The sequence below is a fragment of the Phoca vitulina genome, unplaced genomic scaffold (assembly GCF_004348235.1).
Source record: "Phoca vitulina isolate PV1807 unplaced genomic scaffold, GSC_HSeal_1.0 scaffold5, whole genome shotgun sequence".
NCBI classification, from domain to species: domain Eukaryota; kingdom Metazoa; phylum Chordata; class Mammalia; order Carnivora; family Phocidae; genus Phoca; species Phoca vitulina.
In genome coordinates this window covers 52,985,656-53,006,575 of record NW_022589708.1, presented here as the reverse complement: position 1 = coordinate 53,006,575, position 20,920 = coordinate 52,985,656, and the positions used below count along the sequence as shown (strand labels likewise).

Here is a 20,920-nt window from a genome sequence, read left to right as displayed (position 1 = left end):
GAATAATCACAAGATTAAATAAGAAGCTTTACAAAAATATGGATAATAATTTGTGTGTTTGCTGGGGCAAGGAGAGTGTACAGAATTAGCTATTAAAAAATACCTCAAACTCCCTTGTACTGCGGCTCGTAAGAGGTGAACCGAAGGGCTCTTTGACAACATCAAATTAGAGTTTCCAAAATGTGAAATTATTAGATATAAAAGGTGTAAGTTTGTTTTGCAGAAATAATCAGAGATCAGAGATGTATACAAGATGTACATACAACATTTTTTTTTTAAATATTACTGGAAGGTTTGAAATAATTTGTTCAGTGATAGAGGATTTGAGGATTTTGAAGTTTGGAATACCATGCAGCAAGTGTTACTGTGTTTTAATGATATGGGGAATATGATCACCTATATAAAAATGAAAAAAAATTATAAAATAGACTCTGGGCTTTTGAAACCTGCCTCTTCTTATTGTGCTTTGTGCAAATTATCTCATCCCTCTAAGCTTTATTATGTATGATAGTTATTTACTTTGTGATACTGTTTCTAGGATCAAATGAGAGAAAAGCTTGTGGAAAGTTTATCTTAATGCCTGGCATGTGGTAAGCCTACAAATGTGACCTGAGCTGCTGATAAGAAGTTATAATCTGTGTGTATAAATCAAGATATGAAGGAAACTGACATGTTATCCCTGGGTAGAGAGATTTTATGGGTGATTATTATGTCTTCCTTTACTTTATTTTTTATTTTTAAAAAAGATTTTATTTATTCGAGAGAGAGAAAGTGAGGGCATGAGCAGGGGGAGGGGCAGTGAGAGAGACAGGGAGAAGCAGACTCCCCACTGAGCAGGGAGCCCGAAGACACAGGGCTCCATCCCAGGATCCTGGGATCAGGACCTGAGCCGAAAGGTAGATGTTTGACTGACTGAGCCACCCAGGCACCTCTCTGTCTTCCTTTATAGTTTCTGCACTTTCTACACTTTCCACAATGAATAAGTAACTTTTATGAGAAATATTTTTTAAAAGAAGAACGTTGATAGGATATATTTCTGGGTTGGGAGATAAGAGAGCTGGTGATTCAATGCTTATTATAGCAGGAAGTCCATTTCTCTTTATATTAAAGTGGTAGAACTAACAATAATTAGTGAAAGGAGAATACACATTATTAATGCATTTTTGACTCCCCTACTTTACCCATTAATATTTACTTCTTTTGATTTGGTTGTCTCCTCTTAATTTTTTGAAGTGGTTTCCACTTTTTTTCCTTAGTGAAGGCCATCTTTGTCCTTCTGGGCAAAGGTATTGCTGTGAGGAGCCCCCAAACCAGGACCTCTCTAAACTGTCCCCTCCCCATACAGCTCCTCTCTTGTATTAAAAAACATTCAAAAGAAGGGGTTCTTTAACATCCGTGGCATCAACTCTCCTGCTTCCACTATCCTTTTCCTCTTGAGTTGAGAGAACACCCTCTCCTGGGAGAAGTTTGTCCTGGCCAGGCGACGGCACTTTAATGTTTACATGAAGCGGTCAAGCTGAACCATGTCGGAACATGCCTCACTGGGATTCAGACATGATTTCAAGATGACCCTATTTTACTCTTCAGTGACTGCATGATAGCCTTGCTCTGGGGCATCCCTTTCACTCTGGCCACATCACGTTTCTCCAGTGTCCCGCTCGCACACACCGGGCTGTCGTGTGGTTGACCCTTTGATATATTGGACCACAGAGGAGCGACTTCTACCTCCTCTAGCAGGACATGGTGAACCCTCTACTTTCTGTTGTTCGCTTGGGCCCCAGGCTGATCCTTGGCACTTTCTGTAGCTCCCCGGCCAAGCAGTCTGTCCCCCAACGAGAGCAGCCCCACCAGAGGGCTGAGCAAAGGCAGAGGCACGGTTTGCTGTGTTGTCTGCATTTACCTACCCCACTCTGGCCAGTGTTTACAGCAGGTTCTGCTCGTAGCATCTCCAAGATGTTATTTTATTTATCCTGTTACTTCAGCGCCCTCTTTGTATGCAGCTCTGTCTGAATGTAGCGAGATGTGGAAAGCAATGAGAAGACACGCTCTCTTTCCTCTGGGAGCCTTCATGACCCACGTATATTGTTGAACAACATCCAGCAGTATTTGCTCCTTGTTTCTCTGCACCCGTTGCTTTGTAGCCCCATGTCCTGTTGCTTGAACTGGTGTTCCGCAACACATTTTGTGTTTCGTCTCACAGTTGTTTCTGGCCTGTCTCCCTCGTTACACTGTGGTTTCCTTCAGGGTGGAGCTGTGTCTATTTGCATCTGTACCTTCAGCATGAATCCAGGTGTCTGGAAAACAATTGGTGCTTAACAAACGTGTATTGAGTGGGACAGGCTTGATGGTTTCTCAGCCGCTGTGTGTCATATTCCTCCTGCTTAAAAATGTTTTGATGTCCTTAATGTCCAAAGCTCAGTCCTTGGAACAAGAACAACTTATTTGTATCTGTCCAACTAGATATTGCACTTCTGGATGAGAAACCAGTAAATGAACCAAGGATATGCTCATAAGGCATGCGGATGCATCTGCAATGGCTGTCAATTCAGCAGAACAAATTAATTAGTTGAAATTGTCCTTCGTGGTACCAAAGGAAAGCCAGCCTGTCTCTAGTAAATACGCTTTGCTAGATATAGAATAATAATCCTGAGTGCAGCTTTCCCAGAGCCTCCCCTCTGCCATCTGGAGCGATGTTCCTGCGTGGTGATGCCTTAGCAGCTCTGTCCCGGTTTCCCTCCCGCTCTGTGTTTTCTCCTCTCCCTGTGCTTGCTCTGTCATAGGAGGATGCGTGTTACTTCTCTTCCTGCCCTCTTTTCTTCCTCCCTGGCAGTTCTTGGCTTCAGAATGTAGTGTTTTGCTTTTTAACATCTTTACATATAAAAAACTGTGTATTCATTAGGATTTTTAAATAGAGGAAAATATAAAGGACCAGAAATGGCCTCCCATGCAGATAAATCTCTGTTGATAGTATGAGGAAGTAATGTATGCACATGGATCAAAAGTTAGAAAGCAAAAATTATATGTGATGTTAAAGCTCCTTACCCTGCCTATCCACCTTCCATGCTTCTCTCCCCAGTGATAATTACAGTTAACATTTTGGTGTATGTTTTTTATAAAATTATTTTAAATATGATACACATCTGTATATAAAAGTTGAAATGGATGTACATGTATCTTTTCTATTTATATGGAATAGTCCCAAGAAAACTGCTCTGAACCTATCTTTTTCCCCCTCTATTTATTTTATTTATTTGTCTCATGAGAAAAAGTTTTTTGAGTATTTGACACAGAATGTTACACTAGTTTCAGGTGTACAACTTAGTGAATTAACAAGTTTATACCTATGCTAGGTTCACCACAAGCGTGGCTACCATCTGTCCCAATACATCACTTTTACAATATCATTGACTGTATTCCTTATTCTATGTCTTTTATTCCTGTGACTTATTCATTCCATTACTGGAAGCTTTCACTCATTTTGCCCAACCCCCACCTCCCTCCCCTCTGGCAACCATCAGTTTGTTCTCTGAACCTATCTCTTATTACTTAATATATCTTAGAGATCCCTCTATAAGTGCCTCCCCTTCTCTCTCATCTACCTTATTCTTTGTATCTCCTGCATGGTATTCCATTGTGTAAATTGTTTAACTTACTGGTCCAGTTCCTTATTAATGGGCACTAAGACTTTCTCTTGAACTTTTACTTTTCAATACTACAACTGTGACTATCCCTGTATGTGTATCTTTGAACAATTCTGCAAAGGAGGTGTGCATTTTACCTGTTGATGGTTGTTGCCAAATTGTCCAAAAACTAAAGCAGTTTTCACTAATTTAGATATGTCACCAAAGTGCTTGACTATACTTGTTTTTCTGTTGATCTTTTCTAGTTTTTTTCAGTATGATAGAAAAATTTTATCTCATTGTTCTGATTTATATTTCTTTGTGCGTGAAGATGATGACCATTTTGAATTTACAAGCAATCTGTACTTTGTGAATTTTCCCTTCCTATCCTTTGGCCCTTTCTCTGTTTGGTTGTTGTTTTTTCTCATTAGTTTATATGAGGCCACCTCCTCAGGCCTCCCTTGAGCCTTGATCTAAAATAGTAACTGAGCTTCACATCAGTGTGTTTAATCCTCCACATAGGATTACAACTGGATATATTTCTCACTTGTTTATGGGTTTTCTTTTTTCTAGAGTAGAAACTCTTAAGGAGCAAAATTCTCCTCTAACTTGTTCATTATTGTATCCCTGTCACATAGATCCAAGCCTGGCTCATAATAAGCACTCAGATGTTGTTGAATGAATGAAAGAATAATTGAATTAGTTTATATGTGTTATAAAAATTTTTTTAAGTTTGTTTTCTAATTTTGTTTATGCTACTTTTTCCGATGGAAGCTTTGAATTTTTATGCAGCCAAATTTACCAATCATTTTCCTTTATGATTTCTGAACCTTCCTTGCTCTACACCTATAAATAAATTTACCCAAGCCTTCTGTGAAAACCTCCTATGGTTCCATCTTTTAAGGTCAAATCTTAGACCTCAATAAAATTTTTCTATTTAAAAAATGTAGTTTTAATTTTTCTCGGAATAGTTAGCTAGTTCTTCATCATTCATTGAATTGTCTCTCCTGCATGCATTTAGCATACAACTTTGTGGTAAACTACATTTCCGTGGATTCCTGAACTCAATCAAATTGTTTAAATTGCTGTAATTTCATGATAGGTTTTAATATTTGGAGAATCTGATTCTCCCTCATTTCTTCTCTTTTTTTTCATGGCTATGATTGCATATTTTTTCCAGATGAACTACAGGATCATTTTTGCCAAGGCTGAAAAAAATAGTTTGAAGAAATACGTAATAATATTCATGTATAGCCAGTGTATATACCTTTTATAGTTTTTGTCTTTGTCTTATGTCTAGAACTGATGAGAATTTAATTTGTTCAGAGTTCATGTTATTTGACTTAGGATGGGCTGGATATCAGAAGTTGCTCCTTGGAGAAATGGGTTAGTGCATGTGAGAAGAATTAGCATCCTTTGACAAGAGAGTTTTTTATTTAAGCTAGATATGTTCTGCTAGAACTTTTGAGTTTAAATGGGGGCTATATTCTGGCATTTACACTTGAGTATGATGAACTACTGACAAGTTATTCTTAATCTTAACTGCCTATTTTGGATGCATCTTTCAGGAGATTAGATAAAAAAAAGTCTGAGCTTTAGTCTTTATTTTGCGACTAATGAGCCATTTAGCTCTTGATAAATTACTTAAGCTGAGTTTCTGATCTTGTTCCCTCATCTGTAAAATAAGCGTAATCTTCACTCATCAATTAATACTTTATTTATCTGCCTATCTTTGGGAATTATTGTAAGGATCAAATAACAGAATTCTGGTAAAATTTTTGTTGGAAAATGTTAAGTTCTGGTTAAACATTGTACCTTTAAAATATTTCATTTGCTTATCTCTAGTCTCTCTCTCCCTAAAGCCCATTGAAAAGATGATAAAGGGAAAAATTTTTTTTTAAGATTTATTTATTTTAGGGAGAGAGAGAACACCTTTGCACCGCCCCTCCCCCCAAAAAATTTTTTTTCAAAGCCATAAGCCAGTAAGAGCAAAAGAACAGGTTGGAGACTGCAGTAAAGAAAAGGAACCAGCAGAATTTTGGAAGCTAAAACATAGAGCAGGAAAAGCCAGAACTCATTTGCAAGAAGTCATAAGGTGTATGTTTTTTCAAAGTTAAGAAATAGAAGAATATGCATACTATTAAGAAGGAGGTAATTGGAAGATAAACCACACACAGGAATTGAAAGTGATTTGGAGGTTAATGGGGGAGGACAGCAGCTTCTTTTATTTTAGTATAAGGCTTGGTAGTACTAATAATAAGTAGCTCTCTTACTTGGTAGACTTTTAACTATGTTCATACATTACAGTGACAAAAAATGAAATGAAATAAATGACTTTATGCCATTTGGACTTTATGTCATTGCAGGAAAGTGAGTCTCTAGCACAAGGCTTGGCATCTAGTGCATAAATGCCTGTAGAATGGTTGAGTGAATATTGTTCAATTATTTAGAAAACTCTTCAATTTTTTTCTCTTGGTGGTGGTGCTGGATAGCAATTAGAATTAAATATGTGCTTTAAGGATTGATGAGTAATATATTTGGGATATCACAGTATATGAAACCAGTCTCTTTGTTTTGGGGATGGTGGAATGTTAGAAGGCCTTTGAATAAAGTTAAAAAAGTAAAATGTCAACCTGAACTTTGAATTTATTTTATATTTTGCATCCAGGACATTTTGTGGTTAAAAATATCCCCTTGCCTTTTCCTGTCTTTGAAAAGTGGTTAAAAATCAGTCAGCCTCAAGGAAGACACTTGGCTTAATACCATAAGCAGAGTAACTAAGTTTGGAAGTTACCTCTTCTAGGAAAATAATCAGAATAAGCAGAGATTTAGTTGTAGTAACATGATCTCCTACCCGAAGCAAAGTATCCCCTCTAGGGAGTCCAAAGTTCTGCTGGTATTAGAAATAACTAGTCAATAATAGGTAAGTTGATTATTCTCCAGGATGGAGAACGTTTTCCTAATGGAATTGCACTACAGAATTGAGTCCAACATTTATTTGTAAGCTGCTATAAATTTGTTGGGAAAGAAATGTTAGAGAAATACCAGGAAGTAGTATTGTGTGACATTTCTTGAACAACTGATGTGATTTTTCTTTGGAAGACACAGGTGAGTTTGACTCATATTGTATTTTCCTCTGTGTATATTGTACCTATTAGTGTAATATCTTGAGCATGCACATTGGCGTTTTAATCTTACAATTTTATACTCCCAGAGCTATTGTTTGACTCAGGCACAATTATTTTTGCTACCTAATTATATAAGAAAATAATTTCACATGGAAATGGTACTTAAGTAGAAGTTTCAAAAATGAACTATTATACCAGCTCAGGCTAAATATGTAATTGATTTGGGTATCTTCCGTACAACCATGTTAATTGAAAGCCATATTTTAAAACTTTTATTGTTCTTAGAGTGAATTACTGGAATTTAACCGACAGCAACAGGAGGAAGAAAGAACCAAAACCCACCAAGCTGAACACAGGAGGTATAAATGGCTAATAAGATAAGCATCCTTGATTAAAATAACTACCTATAAAGTTTTTGCAATGTTTTAAGAAAACACTATAGTCATATTGAATATGGTTTTGGAATCTATATTCCCTTTTCAATCTTTATATTATTGGGGTATGGTATGTATCTGAGGATGCCAACTGCTACCTACATACACACATACACATACAATATCTGATTTTTCATACATACACATACAATATCCAATTTTTCTGGATAGGTGGCATAAATTCACACTAGAAAACGGAATCATGCTGTCAAGCTATTTGTTTTTTTTTTGTTTTTTTTTTTTTAAAGATTTTATTTATTTATTTGAGAGAGAGAATGAGAGAGAGCGAGTACATGAGAGGGGGGAGGGTCAGAGGGAGAAGCAGACTCCCTGCCGAGCAGGGAGCCTGATGCGGGACTCGATCCCGGGACTCCAGGATCATGACCTGAGCCGAAGGCAGTCGCTTAACCAACTGAGCCACCCAGGCGCCCAAGCTATTTGTTTATTTAGGAGATACTTAATTTGCCTCCCATGGGACAAAGAATCTTACTACTTTGAGATGATCTTTTACTATTTGTAGACAACTTTAGAATAATTGAACTCGTATAGATGGTGAGATACTCATACTTGAATATGAAAGGTCAGACAAGAACTGTTTTATATTGACTAACATATTAGGAAAAATATCTTAAAATAGAACCATTAAACAATTTTTAACATTGTAAGTAAGTACTCTCTTATCCCTAATATCAGACACTGAGAATACCCAGTAAAATATCATATTGATGTTGGGCCAGTGCTAATTACCTCCATATCTATCATTATTCTAGGATTTTCCTGGGGGCGCTTGGGTTATCTGAGTTTATTGCAGTGTGCTTGAGGATCTCAGAAGAATTTAATGTAAAGGCTTTCCTGATCTAAAAGAGCAAATTCTTTTGAAGCTGAGTGGTTTCACTTATACTTTTAACCTTCCCACTATTGCTAATGTGTATTTTTTAGTTGTGGTGGTTTCATTTTGTAATTGAGACTTTAAAGTGTTAATGGAAGCTCCCAATTCTGCTGGAGCTGTGAACTATGGATGGGTACTCATATTTTTTTTTTTTTTTTTGCTGGATTATTCTGCTTCCATAGTCCAGTCAAAATAGTTTTAAAATGTCAAGTTTATGTGGTTTTCTCTGACTAAAAGACATCAAAATTCTGATACACTGGTTAGGCTATTTTTTTTGGGTAAGTGGTAACAGTTACTGCTACCTATTTTTTTTTTTTTTTAAATAAAGTAGGATATAAAATAGTTTAGTCTCTTACTGGTTTTTCTCATTTTCTCTTTAAAATTATTTCTACTAAAAAACCTGATAGTGCATTTCTTTAACACTGGTTGTTAGTAAGTAGCCAGTTATTTCTCTGGATTTCTGAGGATTGATTAGATTGTAAAGCTTTAAGCATCTTAAAGATAGTGAGATATGTTACATTAATAGGCCCTCTTGCTAAGAAATTCATGTTCAGTGGGCATCCAATAAAAATGAAAGTTATTTGATTAGAGGGGGAAAGGATTAATTTCTTGTTGTAGGAAACTTGACCCTCATTCTTTATTTCCATAATACTGGATACCTAAATATTGGTGGGGCCATTTATTTTCTACACCTTATTTTCTCTTTTTATTGATTCTAGTTAAATATAGATGCAAATTTAATCTAAGAGGAAATCTCTCCTCTTAGATTAAATTAAATCTCCTCTACTAATAACCTCAGTAACCAGTTTTGAGGTAACTGATCAAGTTTTTGAACACATATTTTATGTTCTCACTCAGTTTTTGAGGAGAGCATATGTTTGTATTGTCCTTTAGAGTTTACAGTGAGCTTTCGCATGTTAAATGAAAATACTCATTCAGTAGTCTCTTAATGAATAAAATCACTGTGACTGTTCCTGCTGAGGGCAATAGCATTAGCTGTGTGTGTGTGTGTGGGTTTGTGGATGTGTTATGTGTAGAGGCCATAAGTGAGGTTTTCTCCAGGGACATAATTTTATTAGAGTCAAAAAGACAACATGCTTTCTACTATTTAGAAGTTGACATAGCAGACAATTCAACTCTGTGTTTTATAATAGAAAGCTTGTGGAATTCCTCACAAGCTTTTCCAATGCATCCTATATTGATTGAGCCCGGCTGCACCTGAACCTGACCCATGGTAACTTTCCAAGTAAGAGAAGACAGTTGAAACCTCAAAGAGAAAAGACAAAGCATGGGGGTCAAGGACTTGAAAAGATCTGCTCTATGAGCTGAAAACTGGAGTGAACTGAATTGATTTATTGAAACTTGAACCATCCTTAAATAGTAGTTTTTATCCATATTAACCCTTAGAAGAAAATCCAGAGCAGTGGTTTGACAGCAATAAAATGTATGCACTTTCTAACACTAGTAAACAAATCTATAAACTGGTACTCTTTCTTCTCTTTGAATTCTCAATAGGAATTGAGAAAAAACAATCTCTTTACCACCTATGATCTCTTGTTGACCCACTGTGCTGTCCTCTTAGTAAATGATGCTCAAAAGCGAATCATACCACCTGCGTACATGACAAGCCATCAGTCTTCACAGTGTGTGAACAAACTGAGAGCTGTGGACATTGGGCTGTTTTGCAGCCTATACTCACCACCATTGGTGGTTTCATTATGCAGTCACAGAAGTAGGCAGATGTGGGGACCATACACCTGGATGATTCATTTATTCACTTTTTACCTATCAGGACACACTCCATGAAGGATTTGTTCTAGGCACTGCGAATAGGCATAAAATAGCAGAGAACATCCCTGACTGCATAGAAATTACAATCTGGAGAAAAGAAATAGAAGTCAACAAGTTAACAGCAGGAGTATTTCAGACAATGATATGTATGTGAGTAGAGAGACTGGAGGTGACAGTTCCTCCATGAAGAGGTAACATCAAAGGACAAGAGCCAGTCATATAGAGATTGGGGTCCAAAACATACACTTAGATGTCCCCTATTATTAGGTATATAGGAAAAAAATGCAAAGGCCCTCAAGTGGGAATGAGTTTGGACTTTTTGAGTCTCAAGCGGTTGGATTATAGATGGTGAGGAAGAGAATAAGATGAAATGAGGTTGGCAGGAGCCAGAAAATACAAGATTTTGTAAGCCAGTGATTTTATTCTAAGACTAATGGGAAATCGTAAGAGACTCTTAACTCTAGGAAACAAACTGAAGGTTGCTGGAGGGAAGGGGGTGGGGGAATGGGGTAACTGGATGATGGGCATTAAGGAGGGCACATGATGGAATGAGCACTGGTGGTTATATGCAACTGATGAATCACGAAATTCTACCTCTGAAACTAATACGCTATATGTTAATTAAGTTGAATTTAAATAAATTAAAAAGACTAATGGAAAATCATAGGAGGGTTTTAAACAAAAGGAAGGCATGATCCCTTTTATAATTTAGTAAGGTGGTTGTGTGGAGAATGAATTACAGGGGGTGGGAGTGGAAGCAAAAGCAACATGAGAGGGGATAGTGATTTATTTATTTATTTATTTTTTTAAAAGATTTTTATTTATTCATTTGCGAGAGAGACGGAGAGAGAACAAGCAGAGGGAGAGGCAGAGGGAGAGGGAGAAGCAGGCTCCCTGCTGAGCAAGGAGCCCGATGCGGGACTCGATCCCAGGACCCTGGGATCATGACCTGAGCCGAAGGCAGACGCTTAACCATCTGAGCCACCCAGGCGCCCAAGAGAGGATAGTGATTTAGACTAGAATGGTGGCCATGGGAAGTTTTTTTTTTATATATATAATCTATAACACACAGGAAAATCCATGAAACAAGTATTTAGAATGATTAATTACAGAGTGAACATCCAAGTAGCCAGCTCCAGAAATAGAATATAACCACCACCCTACAGTTAACCCTTTTTCTGACCTCTATGATAATCATTTTCTTGCCTTTCCTTAAGGTTTTACCTTCTATGTGTTAACCTTAATTTCTGAAATTGATTGCTGCAAGTATGACCAAACACGGGGAAAAGATATACCCATTCTTTCTTTTAAAAGTTTGAGTTTCCCTTTTCTGATATTTCCCATTTCTTATACTCTCTTCCTATTTTCTTTCTACTTTACACTTATGGGATTTACTTTAGCAAGACTGGCAGAGGGGTACAGGGCATATGGGAGGGACGTTTCCATTGCAACAATAGTGCCACAGAGCTATTTTGGGTTCCCTTCATATTTCAGGTCTTGCTGAAGCTTCCACCCCTCCTCAGCCTCTAGAGTTCACACCTGGCATGGCCTGGAGGGTTATGGTTGCTGGGCAATAAGACTCTTGCTGAACTGGTAGAAGATGAAGGACTGAAGCTCTGAAGTTCAGAATTGTGCCCCCTCCGGCTGGAGCCATAACTGGCCCCAGTTCCAGCAAAGGGCTGTTAACAGCATGTCAGGTGGCTAATGTGAAGTTTTCTATAGATAACTTCTAAGCTGAGGGGGGAAAGCAATCCTCACAGTCAGTTCATACAGCATGTTAGGTTCTCAAAAATTTCTCAGCCCTGTAGCAAGCTTTCCACTTACACACATTTTTCATTGTTTAAAGGGTAAATAATGTTTTTCTGGACCGGCTCCAAGGCAAAAGTCAACCAGGTGGCTTCGAGCACTTTGGAGGCCATTGAAATATGAATAGCGGTGACAGCTGGGTGAGTTTTTTCTTTTCTCTTAAAAAAAAAACTTTCCAAGTTGAAGAGTAAAAACAATGAGAATTTTAAAAATATGTTGTGGCTTTCTCCCAAGATACTATTTTTTTGGTGTGCTGTTCAGCTGTGTGATGGGCAGTCAGCCAGGGTGATTACTGTAAGTTCCACAATAGTTTCTAGAGAGAAGGAGAAAGTCCTGGTTTCAGGGCTGGCCAATCAAAATAAAAATGACACCTGCCCTTTGTTCTCAGTGTGATTGCCTGGACTGTAAAGATTTTTTATCACCCCTTGCCCAGACCTACAACAAAAACAAATGAATTTTTTTTTTCAAGAGGATTTTAAGTGCAATATGGTTATAAAAATAGTAAGCATTCTCTAGTAATATGTTCTTTCAGTGAAACTAGCACATCAAAGAAGCCAGTATTTAATTTTTCACTACAAAATGATTTAAAAACAAACCCTACAGCAAAAGGCACTTTTTGGAAATGAAATGTCCTTATGGATTTGTGAAGAAAACCTTGCAACTGTGTTGTAATATGTGTTTAATGTGTTTTGTGGGCACAATATATCATTGAACCAGCACCGAATCTTTGGAATGTGTATGACTGCAGGCTTTGCAATGTGTATAGAATCAAAACTACACTGGGTTTTATAATTTAATTGAAGCCCAAGTGCATATGTACCTACTAAAAAAACGGAGCAGATAGAAATCTTTAAACTGGTAAAATACAACAAAATAATCAAGTGCTTGCTGGAAACTCTACAGATCACGCTTTAATAAATACTTGATGGACAAAAGATAATTTTTGAGAAGACAATCTGTTGGAAATCTTATGCATGTTTTCTTGAAAGGCATTTAGTAGTTAAAATTGATGAATAGATTTCACAAATATATATATTCAACTATCTTCTATATATATACATATAGAAGATAATTGAATGTAGGCAAATTTGCAAGGAATGATACTGGATGTGTATCCATAATGTATGTTCATGTGTATAACTATGGCATTCAGAATAGGGACAACATGGAAGAGAGAGAAAAGAAAACACAGTATTTTTGTATCAGGAGTTACAATTTATGAATTACTGACTTATTCATAAGAATATATGAGTAGGAGTCCTGTAGAAAATGGGGCATTGTGACTGAAGACCTTATCCAAGCTCATGGAATTTATAAGTTGTGAGACATGATTGAAACTTGGATTTTGGACAAGACTTGGAAACTTCACATTTTCTCCTCTACTTACCAACTCTCGAAATTTAGAAAGTACTTAGAAAAATACCTGGAATTGAGGGGAAGATGATGGGAGAGAGTAAATGAATACCACGTGGGCTGCTGTTAAGGGAATGAGGATTTGGAAATCTAGTTCACCACTGACTAATGGTAGGCTTTATGGAAGTGAGCTATAAATCTCTGCTTAGATTTTTCATGGATAAAAAGAAAAGATCATCATTTTCTTTTGATATGTGTGAAGGTTATTAAAGTTTCCTTAGTAGGACAGTCTTGGTCGAGTCCAAGATGGTTATCAGCTCTTCCCTTACTTGAAAGAAGCAGTGACAGAAAGGCGAGAGCTTCCTCAGGGCCCCACCTCCACCTCCCTACAGACATCCTTACCTCTATGTCTGTTTCTCCTTGGGGACCAGATTCTTTCTCATCCACCTACCAGGGGACTTTATTCTAATGATACTCCCCTCTCTCCTGAAAATTCAAATGTTCCTCTGAACTAGAAAATTCCCATCAGCATAAAATAGAAATATAAATTATATTGATACCCTTCTCCCTCTTGCTACTGTCCTGTTTCTTCATTCCCCTTTCAAGCAAAACTTCAAGAGGTATCTATCCTTTAGCTGTCTGTAATTTCTTTCTTCCCATTTCTCTTAAACTCATTTAAATCATGATTTAGACTTTATCAGCCCAACCATAATGCTCTTGTCATGGTCACTAATGATGTCCACATTACAAAGTCCAGTGGTTATTTTTCAGTCTTCCTCTTTTGACCTACTGGCATCATTTGTCATGGTGAATCATTCCTTCCTCTCTGAAGCCCTTTACTTGGCTTCTGGGGCATTATACTCTCCTGGGTTTCCACCAATCCTAGTGGCTACTCCTTTTCATTCTCCTTTGCTGAATCCCCTGCATCTTGCTGTCCTCTCAACATTGGAGCACCTCAGAATTCCACCTTGGATCACCTTCTGAACTTTATGTTCACTTAACACCTTGGGGGCCTCATTCATTCTCATGAATTTAAATACCATTTATATGTTTATTACTCCCACATTTCTAATTCCAGCCTTGACCTCTTGACTCCAGACTTGCATATCCATTTATCCACTCAACATCTCTACTTGCATCTCTAATGGACATTTCAACCTTAACATGTCTAAAAGTTAACCTTTGATTCCTTCTACCTGAGTGCTCCATCTGCACTTTTTCCTTTTATATATTGGTACAACCCATCTCACATCACTCACAATTGATCCGTCAGCAAATCCTCTTGACTTCTCCTCCAAATATGTATAAACCAGCAGCTTCTCACTACCACTATCATCCTACTTCTAACCTCCGTTAGTGCTCAGCTAGAATCTTGAAATAGTCTCCTAGATGGTTTCCTTGCTTCCACACTTAGCCACATACAACTTATTCTCAATATGAGTTATCCCTTTGAAACAGAAGCCAGATCCTGTCACTTCCCTCCTTAAAATCTTTCAGTGGCTCCCATGACTCTCCAAATCACATGGAGTAAAAGCCAAAGTCCGTACAGTAGCCTACCAGGTGCTTCCTGATCTAGACCCCACTTTATCCCTCTGGTGCTCTCCTACCACTGCCCTTCCCTTCTTCCTCATTCCTCCCAGCCACACTAGCTTTCTTGTTGCTCTTTGAAAATTTAAGGAGCTGGCGGCTTTCACCTTATGGCCTTTGCACTGGCTGTTCCCTCTCTACTCTTCTCCATATGATTTGTTCTCCAAGTCTTTTCTTGAATCCCACCTCTGTGAGGTTTCCTTGGCCATCTACTTAATGCTGCCACTTGTGCCCTTACGCCTGGCTCTAGCCATCCTTTTTCTGGGCTTTACTTTTTTTTTTATGGCACTCTGCAACTTCTAACATTCCTTTCTAACATTATTTACTTATATGTATTATCTACTGTTTACTCTTAGTCTCTCTCTGAGGTAATGTATGTTCCATATTGCATCAATCAGGGCCCTTTGTTTTGTTCACTGATTTATCCCAAGCATAGGACAGTGATTGGAACTTAGCACAGGCACAAGGAAACAGGTGGCTGTGATTGAGGGTTGGCAAAACAACAAAGATTTAGAACCAAATGATTTGATATACTGAAATGCTGAGATACTAAATTTAAAATAGCTATGTATAAAACATTTGATGGAACAAATATTAGATTTGAAACAATGAGCAAAAACAAGAGACAGACAACCAAGAAGATTTGAAAAAGAACAAAATAGAACTTCTAGGAATAAAGAAACATAATCTTTGGAATTAAAGCACTCAATGAATTCATCACAATAAAAGGAACACAAATTAAGAACTAAATCAAAATACCATTTCTCATCGACTGTTTTGGCAAAAGAACAAAAGATTGGCAATATACTCTTTTGGCAAGACTGTGGGGAGAAGGGTTCATTCACACATCGTTGGTGGGAATTCAAAATGATACAAACACTATCTAATTTGTCACTGTCTTTGCATAGAATAAAAACCAGGCCTAGACATATTGCAGAAAAGCTCTACTAAATATTCAAAAAACAGATTATTCCAAAAGTCTAGAAAGTTTTCCAGATAAATAAGAGAAAATAATCTCCAAAGAATTAAGCAAGTGAATATAACTTGAATCAAGATCACACACAGACTATACAGAAAAAAAAAAAATGACTATAGGCTCACTCATAAACACAGATTTAAAAAAATCACAAACAAAATTTTGACAGATTCAATAATAAATTTATTTAAAAAGCATAATATATCCTTATCAAATTGGATTTATCCCAGATGCAAGCTTGATTTATCACAAATGAATAAACAAAACAAAACAGAAAAACTGAGATGATTTACCTCATAAATTATAGGAGAAACACCATATGATCATCTTAGTAGATACAGAGAAAACATTTGATATATTTCAATACTCGTTTGTGGTAAAAGCTGCTAGGAAATTTCTTTAGCTAATAAAGGGAGCAAAAATCTATAATAGAAATACATCAAAAGCATTTCCTTTAAATCATATGCAAGGGTTGAAAGGAAAAGAAACATTTATAAATCACAGATGATATAATTATCTACTCAGAAAATCCAAAAGAATTGATATTTAAGTTATTAAAATAAATAAGAGCACAACAATGTTGGTAGGTGTAGGATCAATCTATAAAAACTTCATTTCTGTAAATTGCAAATAAACGAAAATTTAATAAAAAGACAAAACCAAAAATGGACATAACCTTTAAAAAAATTATTATAGAAAGATCTTAAGGGATAAATGAAGGAAGTTATACCTTGTTAATAGACAGGAATAGGAAGGAGCTCTCAAATAATCTATAGATTTAATTAAATTATAATCAAAGCAAAGAGCCAAGAATAACCAATTCACTACTAAAAATGAAAAGTATGCATGGAGACCTGATTAAACATTTAATACAGTCTGGAATTGGCACAGGCAGACGCAGCCGTTTTTGGAATTCTGACATATGACAGAAGGCAAAGTACAGCATTGGGGGAAAGTGTACTCTTCAACAAATACTATTGGGACAGTTGAATACCCACATAGATTGGTGGATTAAGGTGGATTAAGGCTTATAAGTAGAAAAGAAGACTTTTCAAATTTTAGAAGAAAATAGACTATTTATAAAATTGACCTAGGGCAGATTTTGTAAGATCCAAAGTATAAACCAAAAAGAAATGATAAATATACATTAAAATGAAACATCTGTTCATCAAAGGACACCATACAAAAGAAAGAGGAGAAGCCATATATGAAGATTTTTATCCTGGACATGTTTTGTAAATAACAAGTGGACAAAAGTTTAGTATACAGAATGTATTTAGACTGTGTCATTTATTTAGAAGTTGATAGATAACACCTGAGCTTCCCCAGGAATGAGAGAGAAGAGTTCACAGATGGGGCTTGGAAGAACTACTGGAATCAATAAAAAGCTGAGGAAGAAGAAAAGGAGGAGGGCAGAAAATACAACAAAACAATGATGAAAGCCAAAGAGAGAAAAACTTGTTTCTTGGAACATCATATGAACACTTAAGTAGTAGGTCTTTGATAAGTGTATTTTGGGTAAACAAATTAGATTGATCTTTATTTTTCAATCTTTTCAAATTTAAATCACATTAGTCTCATATTCCTTTATATCTATCTATAGATAGATAGATATATCTTTGAAAATTTAAAATTACTTTTACATTAAAAATTTTTTGGTTTTCTAGACTCCTCTACTACTTTTCATGATGTAACTAGGGTAGGACTTTGAAAGAATCACTTCAAGTTCTGTTTTCTCTGATACCAGTAGGTGTAACTCTTTGAAATGCTATAGAAACTCTAAATCCTGTGTCTTCAAGGGCAGTTGCACGTTTGCCATGACCTATGAGGAAACCTGAGATTTTAGTTTCCCAGAATGTTAGAACAGCAATAGTCTGAATCCCAAGTGTAACATTGCCCAGCATTCTGGGAGGCTTGATGGAGACTTCTTGACCCTTTGCACAGGGTGGGGGGGTGGAGGGGACTCATTTAGTCTAGCTCCCTTCCTGGAGGTCCCCTTAGAAGTCAACTTTCTGCTGCATAATACGATGCCATTCTACTCCATACATTTCCATTTAAATTGCTCCGCTTCACACTGTGTTCGTCCTGTCCTTGCCGTAACTATGGAGGTGGGTATTTGTGAACACTATTATTTGTGACCTACGTTAACCTATCTCTAAGAACACAGCTGATGAGCTGTCACTCAAGAAGCCATTACATTGTTGATAGAGACTATTTTGTGAATCAAATGCAATGGGACTTGAAAATTAAAACATGTCACTGGGACAAATCATTAAATAAAAAATAGGCATTTAAGCCCAATATAGTAAAGAGTGTTCTTTGAGGGAACTTCATTTTGTACTTACAGAGGCTCTGAATTTTGTTTTGCTGCTTATATTCATTTTTGTTTTCTTTTTCTTCCAGGATGTATGAGAAATACTTACTTACATCTGTCCTTTGTCAACTGACCTGAAGAACCTCACTTGATGATTTTCCTTAATGCTCCTTTGTTTATCCTCACGGGTTTTATCTTGACTTCAATTGCCCACCCACTTCTCTGAACAACTGGGGATGGCCAGTTTTTCCCTGTCATTATTTACACATGTTTGTAGGAGCTGATTGCTGAGCTCATATTTAATTTCTATTGCCATTGGAATGTTACACTATTTCTCTCATTGGTTTCACATCTTATTGGAAGCCTAATTGCAGCAATGTTAGTAAGATGAGAAAGGAGGGAGTCATTTGATACTTTCAGGTTTGCAAGAGCTATGGGTGCTGCATGCTTGTCTCTCAAAGCAGCTAATTCTTATGTAATTCTCAGATCACATTTGGGGAAGCTTTGGCATTTTTTAGATTTTAAGCTCTACTTAATCTGGGGTACAAACTTGAGCAAAAGAAAAAATCTTTTATACTCTTTTAAACACATTTATGAATAAATTTTGAAATACTTCTGTATAAATGGTATTTATTTATTTATTTATTTATTTTTAAAGATTTTATTTATTTATTTGACAGAGAGAGTGAGAGAGCACAAGCAGGGGGAGCAGGAGAAGGGAGAAGCAGGCTCCCCGCTGAGCAGGGAGCCCGATGCGGGGCTCGATCCCAGGACTCTGGGATCATGACCTGAGCTGAAGGCAGACGCTTAACCATCTGAGCCACCCAGGTGCCCCGAGTTTGTTTTTATTTTTAATGAAAAGCACTTAAGTTTTTCTCTCTTGATGGGTCTCATTTTTATATTCATTATAGTCCATGTAGATCAAATGTAGGACTGCAGTCACTATTGCATCAGCCTTTGGTATTGATTTACTTACTAATGCTGTTCCTCTGGTTTTTCACAGTGGGCCAGTTAATTGCCTGAAAGGCCATTGTTTATATAAAAATCAACTAGATACAAATATGGATACAATGTGTGGTTTTTAGGTGTTTTGGAAACTTGTCTTTTCTCTATACAATAGAGAAAAATGTTCTATAGCTAATTCAGTAGGCTTTCCTGTTCTACTTTTATGCCTTTAACCAGGTTATAGACCTTAGAGTGCAAGAATATTGGTTTTCCATGCTTTATGCTCTAGTCCCAACTCCATGTTATATAGGAGAGCATTGCATTTAGTCTTAGAATGAAGGTTGGAAGAGCAAATAGTTTTTGCAGCTGGGAAACTAATACTATTTTTTTAATGACATGTAATTGACATGCAATGTTATATTAGTTTCAGGTGTATAATATAGTGATTTGACATTTGTATACATTGCAAACTGATCACCACTATTAAGTCTAGTTACCATCTATCACCTTGCAAAGTTAATATAATATTATTTGGTATATTCCCCATGCTGTACATTATATCCCCATAACTTGCTCATTTTATAACTGGAAGTTTATGTTTCTTCATCCCCTTCACCCAGTCCCCTACTTCTCTAAAACCTCTCTGGCAACTACTAATTTGTTTTCTGTATTTGTGTGCTTGGGTTTTGTTTGTTTTGTTTTAGATTCCACATATAAGTGAAACCATGCAGTATTGGTCTTTCTCTGTCTGACTTATTTCTCTTAGAACATTACCCTCAAGTTCCATCCATGTTATCACAAATGATGAGATTTCATTCTTTTTTGTGGCTGAGTAGTATTCCATATAAGGATTATTTGTTTTCTGTGAAAAATTCCATTGGGATTTCTATAGGGATTGCACTGAATCTGTAGATTGCTTTGGGTAGTATGACATTTTAATAATATTAATTCTTCTAAGCCCTGAGCACAGAATATCTTTCTAATTATTTGTATTACCTTCAATTTCTTTCATCAATATCTTATAGTTTTCAGTGTACAGGTCTTTCACTTCCTTGGTTAAATTTATACCTAGGTATTTTATTCTTTTTGATGTGATTGTAAACAGAATTGCTTTTTTCTTTTTTTTTCAGAATTGCTTTTTTTGATTTCTCTTTCTTATAGTTCATTATTAATATACAGAAATGCAACAGATTTTTATATATTAATTTTATATCCTGCAACTTTACTGAATTAATTTATACTAATAGTTTTTTTGGTAACATCTTTAGGGTTTTCCATTTATAGTATCAAATCATCTGCAAATAGTAACAGTTTTACTTTTTCCTTTGCAATTTGGATGCCTTTTGTTTCTTTTTCTTGCCTAGTTGCTCTGGCTAGGACTTCAATATTATGTTGAATAAAAGTGGGGAGAGTGAGCATCCTTTTCCTGTTCTAGGTCTTAGAGAAAAAGCTTTAAGCTTTTCACCATTGAGTATGATATTAACTGTGGATTTTGTATGTTCCCTCTATCCCCACTTTAATGAGTTTTTATCATGAATGGATGTTGAATTGCACCAAATGCTTTGTCTGCATCTACTGAGATGATCATATTTTAATCTTACATTTTATTAATGTGGTATATTGCAATTGATTTGTGGATGTTGAGCCATCCTTGTATGCTGCAATAAGTCCCAGTTAATCATGTATGATCCTTTTAATGTATTGTTGGATTCGGTTTGCTAATATTTTGTTGATAATTTTTACATATGTGTTCATCAGGGATGTTGGCCTGTAATTTTGCTTTTTTGTGGTGTCCTTGTCTGGTTTGTGTATCAGGGTAATGCTGGCTCATAAAATGAGTTTGGAAGTATTCTCTCCAATTTTTTTTGGAAGCCTGTCCCTCAGGCTGAAGCCCCAGGTTAAGTAAATAAACCTTGTCCCAGGAAGACTGCAGTTGTGTTTTTGTCTTCTGTCTATACAGTGCCCTGGGGTTGGTGGCCTTCCAAGAACTGTCTTTCTGATTGTTACATTCCTGTGGAGCTCACAAATGCTAGCCCCCTTGCCTACCAGAGCCAGGTGATTAAGGGGCATTCCTGTG

General features: G+C 36.5%; 1 protein-coding gene across 2 annotated transcripts in view; it reads left to right on the top strand.

Annotated features, from left to right (window-relative positions):
* Positions 1-18,522, top strand: part of EPSTI1 (epithelial stromal interaction 1) — an 87,876-nt gene extending 69,354 nt beyond the window's left edge. For both annotated transcript variants that reach the window (XM_032402950.1, XM_032402951.1), the window contains 3 exons: positions 7,034-7,107; positions 11,709-11,808; positions 17,988-18,522. In XM_032402950.1, coding sequence (XP_032258841.1) covers positions 7,034-7,107; positions 11,709-11,784 — 150 coding nt within the window. In that variant the 3' untranslated portion in view covers positions 11,785-11,808; positions 17,988-18,522. The remainder of the gene's footprint in view (positions 1-7,033; positions 7,108-11,708; positions 11,809-17,987) is intronic.
* The last annotated feature ends 2,398 nt before the right edge of the window (positions 18,523-20,920 follow it).